The sequence below is a fragment of the Cariama cristata genome, unplaced genomic scaffold (genome assembly GCF_000690535.1).
Source record: "Cariama cristata isolate BGI_N322 unplaced genomic scaffold, ASM69053v1 scaffold41322, whole genome shotgun sequence".
Classification (NCBI taxonomy): Eukaryota; Metazoa; Chordata; class Aves; order Cariamiformes; family Cariamidae; genus Cariama; species Cariama cristata.
Genome location: NW_009602837.1, coordinates 1 through 10,973, shown reverse-complemented (window position 1 = coordinate 10,973; position 10,973 = coordinate 1). Strand labels below are relative to the sequence as shown.

The window sequence follows — 10,973 nt, the reverse complement described above, 5'->3', positions numbered from 1 at the left end:
AAGTCTTAGTATTAAGGAGTAAGTCTTGAAAGGAAAAGACAGAACAAGGGCTGAAAGGGAGAGGTCCTAGGACCTAGGAGAGACTGGGGAGGCGGTGGAAATGCACAAAGAACAAGTACTAGATGGCCAGAGCGCTGAGCCGCGCGGAAGAGGCTGTAGTCTTCACCCGAGGCAGAGGCTCAAAGCGGTAGTGCAGCAGAAAGTCTTAGTATTAAGGAGTAAGTCTTGAAAGGAAAAGACAGAACAAGGGCTGAAAGGGAGAGGTCCTAGGACCTAGGAGAGACTGGGGAGGCGGTGGAAATGCAGCCTTGAATAAAGGTGGCGAGTTGCACAGACACTCTGGGCTCCAGCCGCTAACCCTGCAAGGCATGTATCTCGCCGGTGATTGTAGGTCTAGGGCTGAGATCCTGGTTTTCAGTTCAGCGTGTCCTCCAGCTCCTCCTTCTGCTTTTTCCTCTCCGCAAGCCACCGCTGGATCTTCTCTTTAAGCTCTGTGTTTGGTCTGATCTGGTCCATAGTGAGGGGGCTCCGATTGAAAGGATCAGTCTGATCACTGAAAGACAAACCACCAAGGAGATTATTTGCACAGTCCCGGCGCTAGAAATAAAAAGAGGAAGATAGGCGAGGAAGAACCACTGGGTAAGTGAAACAGACCGTCAAAAAGCATCAAGTTAGGAGGCCTGTCCTGCGTACCTGAGGAGGTGGCGGGCTATAGTCGACCGGTCCACAGTGACACGGGAAGAGGGCAGTATCACAGGGTCCGACATCAGAGTGCTCATGATCGGATCCAGGAATTCGTCACAGGCATCTGCGTACGTCTCCTCCTCCTGCTGCTGGCGGTCTGCAAGAGACTGGCAGGCACGCACAGCTTTTAGAGACTCAGTCTCATAGTTCTTTCAAAACTGGGTTTGCTCCTAACTCATAGCTAAAGCATTTACAGGTCCCTGCTGGCAGAGACTCCCCCCAGCTGCCCCACCTGAGCGTCAGATGAAGCCTTGCCCCCAGAAATCCAGCTCCACAGCAAAGATGCAGTGATACACAGATGGAAAAGGACACCAGGAGCCAGTTCCACCTTTTTGTGCATGCTTAAATTCCCTCCGGTTCTCACCTTGATCCTCTCAGCCAGGTTACCGAAAGACACTATCATGTTGCCTGGCTTGTTGATTTTCTTCAGAACTCGAAGGGTCTGGGCAAAGAGTTAGCGGCCATCCTTGGGCACCGTGGCACAGAAGTTTTCTTCGTCCCTGGACCACAGGTTAAAAGACAGCAGAGGTTTAAGAATCCACATTTATCAGGTTGCAAAATACAGTCCCCACACCAGCCGCATTACCGCAGCTAGAGAGCTAGAGAGAAGCTCGACCATAATTAAGCATTGCTCCCAGGTCCTCTCCAGGGTGACCCATGGTATGAACGTAACCGTGACGGTGCTCAACTTCCATCCCTGCTAGCTGGGTTGCAGCTGACTTGCCCGGCTCATTAAATTAAAATTGCTACAAAAGAGCAGAGCCCGCTTCCGAAAGGCCCACTGAGGACTGTGGAAAGCATGGAGAGCAATTCTGTTAGCACTGTTCCCAGAGGGAAGGCTCCCGCTGCGCAACGCAGGGGGCCACGGGGCTCTGCTAGCCACGATGTCCCTGGGACGGCTCCCCGATGGCTCCTGCCACCCCACACGCCAGCTCTCCCTTACTGCCTACCCAAGGTTCAGGTAGATGGTACAGATGTCAGACACGAGCTGCTGCGGCTTGAAGTCAAACTCGCTGAAATCCTTGACTTTCAAAGCTCCCATTTTAGGCCCAACCAGGTGTTGCAGAAAGTAGTTGAGCATGGAGATGATGCGCTCAGCAAGGAAAGGATGCACGAACAGGGACTTAATTTCTGAAAGAGAAACCAACGGTTCCCTGAGCTCCACAGCGATCCCGTCCCAGTCCGACCACCCTGAAACCAAGCTCCTGCCTGCCTGCTCCCGGGCAGGGCCCCTCTCCAGGTCCCAGCAGGCCGGAGGTGTTGCTCTCCCTACCTGAGGTCAGGAAGGCCAGAGTGCCGATGGTTTCGTTGGACATGATGTTGTGGAAGCGCGCCAGCTGACCAAACATCTGCAGGCTCGACTCCTTCTCGCGGCGAGCCTCCTGGGACAGGCCATCCCATTCTCCACGGTCCTTCTCGATCTGCTGAACTTTAATCTTACTGAGGTACTGCAAAGACAGGGCAGGGAAGTGTCTGGGAGAACAGGCTGGTAAACAGGCAACAACGGCTAAGCCAGACCTGTTCTGCACTGCTCCAGGCTGACAGAGGCCAAGTCGGGACACGAGAGGTACAACAGAGCACTTGAAAAGGCCGCTCAGAACCACACACGTTTCACAAAACACTTGTTTGGAGGGCAAGCCGTAGAAGTCCATAAATGTTCACACCCAGACGGGCATTATCCACCTCACCCGTCTTATCTGCTGGCCTCTGGACAATCAATTCTATGGCAGTAATAGCTCCCCAAAAAAAGCCCTTTCTAGCAGCAACAGGCAGCTCTGAAAGGCATGGAGAGACAGGCATCACGCACCAGGAACATGAGTTCACCTGGCACTCACCTCATAAACCCAAGGGAGAGCTGCCTGGAGACAAAAGGCCTTTGTCAGGATAGCACACCTGCAGAAAGGCCAAGGGGATTGGATAATCAAAACCCCCAGAGGTTGTTTAAAGCCACACCCTGTCCAGATTAGCAATAGGCAGATTTCCTCGCAACTCCCCCCAGCATCCTTCACGCTGGGTCTGAAAAAAGCCCTTTTGCTCCTCTTTGTTCTGACCTGCCTCCCAAGACCAAAGGGAGGGAAGAGAGTGCTCCGTGTGCAGGGCCCCAGACCCCATCATACTTCTGCCTTCACCTGTTCTCTGAGGGCATTGGCCACACCAGCCTGGAATCTTTTCCTGCAACTATCTAACACATAGATTCCTCAGTTCCGCACCCAGTCATCTCCAGGGCAGTGAGAACTGTTGCTTACATGATGCCGACAGCACGTGTGCTCAGTCCTACCTGTATGGCTTCATCCAACAGGAAAATGGCATCGTTCATGAGCAAATTAAGGAAGCGCAAGAAGAGAGGGGGGTTCATTGCCTCCAGGTTCTCTGAGGCATAATCAGCGAGAGCCTGCAAGGAACAAGAGAACTGCGAATGCTGTGGCAGAGTCCCAACGGCAGGAGAGAGCCACAAACTCCATACAAAGCCGCGCACACACACGCACACATATGTGTGCGTCTCTTCCCTCACCTTTATGCTCTGCTGGTACGAATCCGTGCCCCACATGTACCTCAGGATGGGATACATGGGACGGCGGTAGTTAAACTTCTGTTCAAACTGGTGTGGGTCACCTAGACACAAGCAAAACCAAGAGCATTTCAGGTGGGCAGTGGGCACAGGCAGGGGCTGCTAATTCCTTTTCACAGTCTGTTTGAAATAAAAACCCAGCTCCCATACAGGTCAGTGAAATCCATCACCGATTTCAAAGCAGGACAACCGATTCCACATTAGAAGAGGATGGGTAAGGACCCACTATAAGCACTGCCGAGCTGAAAAGCCTGAGCTCTGGAGGTTATCCTTTCTAGATACACAGTTCTGCACACGCCAGAAGTTTGGAAAGACCAACGCTTTGCTGGAATACCATCTGCCTAACACAGCTGAGCAGCCTAATGAAGCACAAATAGATTTGTTTGCTTTCACCAACGTACTTCAAACCCTGGAGACATTCCCGCTGTAGATGTTACCGCAGGAAGACAAATCTTCCCCTCTCATGCTTACCAGTAAACTCGATATCCACAAAGACTTTGATAAGTGCCTCGGCAAGATGGGCAGCGTTTTGGTAAGAGCAGAACACTCGCTTGCGATGAAACACGCTTGAGACGAGCGGGTTCTGGGCCTGATCTAAGTGAGGCATCACAGCTTCTAACACTTCTGCCAGCTTGGCCCGCAGATGAGGATTTTTCATCCTGCAAGAGAAAACAACAAAGCAAATCCAGGGCGGCACAAGGGCCAGGGTGCGGGACCAAGCTGTTCAGGAAACGCTCCAGGAGCTGTGCCAACCTGTGCCGGAGCACCCGCTTGTTGCGGACCATCTGTAAAGCTAACGCTGGCATCCAGCGGCTCACTCTAAATAGCAGAGCCACGGGGCGAAGGCTCGCGCCTCATACCCGCAGTTAAATCTCAGGGACAGGCGAGAGGGTGTGGGAACAGCAGCAAAGCTGTTGCTTCCCTCCCTCCCCAGCAGCGCATGCTGCTCGCAGCCTGCGCTTGCTTGTCAGCTGTAGCTCCCAAGTGAACCTGACTTGCCGTCCCAGCTGTTTGCTTTCTGCCCAGCCACTTGCTTCCTATTTATTCTGCAAACCCACAGCGCTTTGCCGGCTGAGCCTGCTGCCCAGTACAAATCACTGAGGTGAGGGTGTAACTCTCCTCTGCTGCACACAGGGGCAGAAGCCAAACCACCTGCCCAAGGTCATGCCGCAGGGTACTGCCAGGAAGGACGACAGCCTCCATCTCTTAGGGCCAGCCCGGGGCCAGCCGGAACAGCGAGAGCTGCCTACTGTGTGAAATCTCCATCTGGTCCTCCTGCCTCTGCGAGTTCGGTGTATTTACACATGCAAGTATAAACAAACGAACAGCAGAAATGTGCGGCGATGTCTTATCAGGAAGATCAATAAAACTACTCAATTTTTTTTCAGCGCTCTGTTACCACAGTAGGCTTCATAGAGATACTCCAAACAGATCAATCCCAATAGCTTCCTTTAACAAGTACCGAAGTGGCTCTAGCTGACGGTGCTCCTGTGTAACACGACCAAACAAGTATCGAGACACCGAATCCCGTCGGTACCTCGCAGGAAGCCCGTGTCCTTCAGGCAGGGCTTTGCCCACGGTGCCTCCTGCGGGCAGAATTTAGCTTTTCCAAAGAGATCAACCCACTCACAGGTGTACAAACCAAGTCTCAGGACATCTCCGACAATTTCCACTTGCTTGCTCCCCTCTGGCTGCTCTGAAGGTAAGCACCCAGGGCTCACACCCAGGGGCTGTACATACCTTTCCACATCACCCATGAAAACAGTAACAAAGTGAAGGACATGCTCCAGAGAATCGGCAGAAGTCTCCAAGATGTCATCAGCGAAACGTCGCAGGAAAATGAAGAAGTCGCCCAAATTATCGGCAAAGAATTCTGCAAACAGAGATTGTACATGAGTTCCTCCTCAGGCAGCTCATTTTGCCCTTTTCTAGCCTCCCACCTACTCTCCCTTCACTGCCCTGATCCCGATGAAAGTTTTGGGAACTAACTAGCCGTATCAGAACGCTGCAGTCATAAAGGATGCCTGGCCTGATGAAATTTGCAATGCACCGGATTCACTTCACCTCTCGCAGAGGTCAGGTCACTTGAAACCCAGCAGCTGTCTGCCGATCATACGCACTGTTACACAAAAAAAATCCCCCAAGGGAAGAGAATCTCCAGACAACAGAAACCACAAGGAGGATTTTGCGCAGAGAGAGAACAGAAAATCAGTATGGTATTTGGCAAATCTTTGCAATATGGCCATGAGTAGCATCTTTAAAAAGGTCAGCAGCATCAATACTCTAAGTACGCTCCCTCACAAAGAGCCTCAAATTTTAAAAGCGATCCTCTTCAAACAGAATATTCTGCGTAAAGGGTGCCATCAGCCATAGCGCTGTGTCCTGCCCTGGACAGAACAATGCTTCCTTGGACAGCTCTCCCAGTACATGTAACTACTCCAAATGCAGTATTAGGCGAGTAGCTCTAGACTCGGATGGTTAACTGCGGCAGGCACACAGGCAGACTGCCAGCAGGACAAGCGGCTTCACCTGGCACGTAGGCCAACGCGCTGTTTTCCACCTCCGGCAGTGGGAAGGTCAGCTCTAGCGGCTCTGTCCCGTGGTTTCCCAGGGCCAGCTGCACCAACAGAACTGCCATGGACACCTGCAGATTCAGGCAGTTCTGCAGCATCTGCGGTTCCGTCATCGCCGTCTTGGTGGAGAGATAGATGGTCATCAGCCGCTCAAACTGCTCCCTGAGGCTGTCGGCAGCAGGGCTGGAGCTCTGCTGAGCTTCTCGCCACGCAACTTGCAGGCGGTGAAGGCTTTGGTTTATCTTTACCATCTGGTCGTGCAACCTACCCGGAAAACAAAGGCAAGGAGGACATGAGACGAGACAGACGGACCGCCTAAGCAGCACGTAAGCTAGCGCATGCTTTTATCCTGCTTGCGAGAGACTGTTCTACTCAGTCGAGTTCAAACCATTTCCTGCAGAGAAGCTGGCTGGGGCGCTAGCAATCAGAAGCCTTTAGAGAAAGGCAAGACAAGACAAGACTTGCGAGGATACCAGACCCTGCTGAGGAACCGCAGCGGCCCGCAGAGCAGCCCGGAAAATTGACAACTGCTGCGAAGCCCTCTGCAGGGGCGCGGACAGTGAGATGGCGCAGCTACAAACCCCCTTAGGTTACCAAGGTCAGGGATCCAGCAAGGCCCAGAAGACGCCCGCCAGGTGACACATTCAGTTTCCCAGCAACCAGCTGCTTGCATTACTTTTTCATCCATTTCTATATTTAGAGACTAAACCAGAAGGGGACGGTGCTTGGATCAGTGGTAACCTCACAGTATCCAGGCAACGATTTACAGAGGGAAGCTAAGAAAAATAGTGTGTTCTGGTGTCCAGAAAATCCTTTCCTGGAAACAGACAGCTACCTTGCGTGACTGCTTCACGTACAACCCGTTTACCAGGGCAGTTTGGGAGGGCTCACAGCAGGCAGGTGCTCTGCTGCCAAGATGCTTTCTAGTAGAGAAGTGAGATGCCAGCGGCCCATTCCCTCGAGGCGAGGGGGGAATGGAGCGACCCACGAACACCCAGCACTTGGCCGTTGAGTTTCTGTAAATAACGTGGAGCCTGTAAGACCCATTAGCGTTGACTGTGAGCACCGCTGAACAAAATTTCTTTCCGGAATCAGTCAGCCTGAGGCTCAAACGTCAGTGAAAATGCAGAGTGAAAGGTACTCGGCAGATCAGCTGGCCCACTCTGTATTCTGAGTATTTAGCCGAAAAATTACGTGGCCATACATGGGTAGAAAACAGGACTGTAGGCAATCTGAGAGAAGTTACCTGTGAAATCCCAAGTGGAGGGTGTACTGCGTGAGGATCAGGTTTTCCGTCACCAGATTGTAGCTGTTTGCAAACTCTGGCTCTTGCTCGCTCAGAGCAGGTATCAAGCACGTTTCTTTTTCCAAACCTGGAACGAAAAGCATCTCTGCGTCCAAGTCCTACCCAGCAGCGTCGGTGAGGAGAGGGGTCAAGGGGGCCTCTGCTGAAGACACAGCTCTCCCCTTGCTCCTCTCTAGTCACGCCTTAAACTCTCCCTTTACTGGCACACATTGAGAGGGCACTACTGGGAGAGGTGAGGACCTGAAAAGATCGCCTTTCTCATTCCCTTGCTCCCCCGAGGTTTGGGCGTACCTTTCATATGTACATTCTTACTCCTCCTCTCCTCTTCGTTCAGCTCCTTTAGGGCGCAGTACGTAGGGTTGAAGGTTAGCAGCCTTGGAGATTTTGGTTTGCAGAAGGGCTGGCACAGCTTCAGGAGGGCAGCTCCCAAGTTGAGGAAGAAGGCATCTGAGGCATACATCTGGAAGAAGATCTCCGGCATCTGGTTAGCCCAGATTTTGGTGCGGCCCGCGTTCGCATGGAGGCAATTTCCCAGCCAGGAGAGAATCCTGTGCTTCGTCTCTGGAGACAACTGCAACAGGTTCTTCAGCATCTGGTAGATCTTCTCGTGGAACTGGGCCATAAACTGTTACGGGGAACAGAATGCGGTTGAGGGGGTCATTCGTTGGCAGGATCGCTCTTTTGCCTCTCCCGTTATTAACACGCTCAGAGCTCTCCCAGCTCCAGACCACATCCTGCTCTTCAAGGGCAGGGCTTTCAAAGTAAAGCACAGCCAGGATGCCTCTATCGATCACCCGTCAGACACACGCGTTACGAGCGAGTCAAATCCTGAGACTGGCAGCAAAGAATAATTAGGGACATCCTCAAAAGCGTAGTCAAGCGCAAGTTGTTTCCATGGGGAATAAAACCAAAACTCTTTATACTTTTTTGGCAGCAACGATGACCCTGAAAGAATGCATGACTGGGAAAGCCCCTCTCTGCGACCACTCCTGCACCCAAGCTTACTCCTGTATTTATAACCTGCGTTCTGATGCTTTGCTCCTTACCTACTGAAGTGTTCCTAGCACTGTTCCTCTGAGGAGCTATTTATTTTCATAATGAGAGAGAACATTGCCCTTCACTTTCTCTGCTTGAGACTCAATTAGCGTTTTAATTACAGGACAGGTACTGAAAACTATGTCCCAGTGATTACAACACCTAAGGTAGATTATCTTCATGTAGCACCTCAAGTTATGGTCCTGGTATCTGTTCCATAAGTACCACCCTACCCTTTTCCCAAAGCTCAACTGCTTTGATAAAACACAACTTGCTCACCATGAAGACCTGGGTTACAACAACCCAAGAAAGCGGGCCAAACCGTTTGCACGTTACAGCTGTGAAACCCAGTTTTGCGACTTGCTCAGTCACAAGTCAGACTATCAAAGAGCCAGCAGTGGAACTCAGCCCTGACATCGCGTCTTTAACCCTCAGGCAACGAGAAGCCACTAAAACACGCGGGGAAGCGGTGCGGTCAGGCTTCAGCCCACCTGATGGATGTTGGATTCCTGCACTTTAATTTCTTGTGGGCTGGATCGGGATGGATTCAGAAAATAGCCGTGGTTCTCCACTACGCCAGGGGTCTTTAACAAGCAGGAGATGTTTAAAATGGCACCTAGCAAAGTCTTCTGGTACATCTGTCCATTGCTGGGATCCTTGGGCTGGATGTAGCCTGCAAAAACCTAGAGAAGGCAGCAGGACATGCTGACAGTTGTATAAAATCCCAGTAAAAAAACCCCTATAAACTGATGGGTTCGGGACAGGCTACCAGAAAGGAGGAGAGAGATAAGAGCACACACACGAGGTGGTGTTACACCATCTTGCGGGTTTGTCCTCTACAGGTTAGGTCTTATAAACGCACCCCTGTGAGTAGAACCTATGAGGAGCTCTCGATCAGACTGAGGCACCCACCTTGGCTATGTCCTTCTGCTTCGTGAAGTAGAGGAGCACATCAAGGTACGTGTACAGCAGGATCTGGCAGAGGTCCAGGTCCTTGATTCTGCCCAACAATATGTCAAACACAGGAACCATGACCTCCCCGAACGTCCGCACCTCCTCATCCATCGTTAAGGCTTCTATGACCTCCTCGAGAAATTCAGTCATGTCTTCAAACTCTAGCAGGGGAAGGAAGGCCGTTACTCGCAATACTCCAACGGCCAAACCTCGGCGCACGTATACGCGCCGTGACCTAAACGCGGCCCTCCCTTTTAGCAACAAGGGGAGTCAAAGCTTCACCCGACTCCACGACATTTTTCCCGCAAGCTTAACAAGAAGGGCAGCCTCGTACCAGTAAGCTAGCGGCGCAACCCAGACGGACTTACGTGCCCCTCTCAGCGCCTCCAGCATCAGGTCCACCAGCTGCTCGTACACGTTCTGGTTGACGTAAATCTCTGGGGTGAGGAGGACAGTGCGAGTGTTTGACACAGTCAGGTTCCGGCAGCGCACAGCAAAGGGCAGCAGGTTCTCTGGGACCTTGGTTATCTGCGCAACGAGAATGAGACAGAGTTGGGGCCCCAGCGTCTGCTTCTAGCCTTTAAAACCTCAGCTCAGTCACCCTGGACCAGAAAGCTGGGTGACAAAGCTGCCTTCTTCCTCAGAAGCCCCTGCCCACCTCTTCTCTTGCCCTCTGGAAACAGGCGTAGAGGTAGCGCAGAATCTGTCTCTCCCCCGCGTCCCGGTCGGCAGAGAGGTTCTGCGTGCTGGCGGAGGTCATGTAGATCAGGTGGTTTCCAGGCTCCTGCAGCAGCAGGCGGGTGAAAAGGGCCTAGGAACCAGCAAAGACAAGGTGGAAAGTAAAACCACCCTGGCAGAGAGACAATCCCTCCAGGAAAAAAAGTCCCATATCACCACAGGCTAAGTCATTTCTGCCCAGAAGAGCTATCTCTATCTCTCATTAAGTAACAGCGCACGAGTCTGAGAACCCTCAGGCTTGCCTCTTAGCTAAATAATTTCTCCACTCCCTTTTAAAAGCAACAGCAGCCCTAACAGAAGTTATTTTCGCCAAAAAAAACCCACCAAGAGTAACTGACCCATCTGTAAACGAAGCTGAGTATGGGCACGAAAGCCGATCACAAAGTTTTGCTTGGTGGCACAAGAGACAGCACGCTGCCTCGCTGCCAGCGGCATTTGCCTCCCACAACCGCACCTAAGTCTTCCCTCACGCCCCATCCAGGCCAAATTAGTTCCCCTCCCCATCCCCAGCCAACCTGCACGGCAGCAAACTCCTGCAGCCTCCAGGAGGAGAAGGGGCTCGAACTGGCAAATTTCAAATCTTTCTCAGCCTTGTACCCCAAAAACCCCAGAGGTGTTTCCAGCAAAGCTGCAACTGGCAGCTCCACACTAGGCTTTGGCAAACAGACTGTGCTCAGGATGCATCACGCATGTGTTGTGAGGAAATAAATTCAATTCCTGTTGTCAAAATAAACAGAATGCCTGAGGCAGGCAGCCCTACCTGCTCGACATTGTCCATGTCCAGCCAGTCCTGGTCATCCAGGTCCGCGGCCATTTCTTCCAGATAGACGCAGCGTGCTGGGATCCCGTTTCCACTCTTCATGCTGGGGTCGCCTGAGAAAGATGCAGAGCGACCCAATTCACCCAAAGTGGCAGAGAATGTGCTGGCAGGCAGTGGAATCTGCAGGCAGGGCCCTGCCTGTGACTGCACTGAAGTGCATTCCCTTTCCCAGCTCTCCCCTCCAATTTCGGATGCACCTGGCACACTCTGCCCAGTGCAATGTACTTTGACCAG

The 10,973-nt window shown here is 52.2% G+C and overlaps 1 protein-coding gene across 1 annotated transcript; it reads right to left on the bottom strand.

Annotated features, from left to right (window-relative positions):
• Positions 1–414: 414 nt before the first annotated feature.
• On the bottom strand, positions 415–10,792 carry UBE4A (ubiquitination factor E4A; the record flags this gene model as incomplete). Its single annotated transcript, XM_009694934.1, is given in 17 exon segments — positions 415–553; positions 694–851; positions 1,109–1,244; positions 1,695–1,875; positions 2,018–2,192; positions 3,023–3,136; positions 3,257–3,357; positions 3,785–3,972; positions 5,054–5,186; positions 5,843–6,150; positions 7,133–7,259; positions 7,484–7,817; positions 8,719–8,910; positions 9,140–9,342; positions 9,550–9,709; positions 9,840–9,992; positions 10,680–10,792. Coding segments are annotated over 17 exon segments (2,915 nt in total), but the record flags the coding sequence as incomplete, so codon positions are not given.
• Between the last annotated feature and the right edge of the window lie 181 nt (positions 10,793–10,973).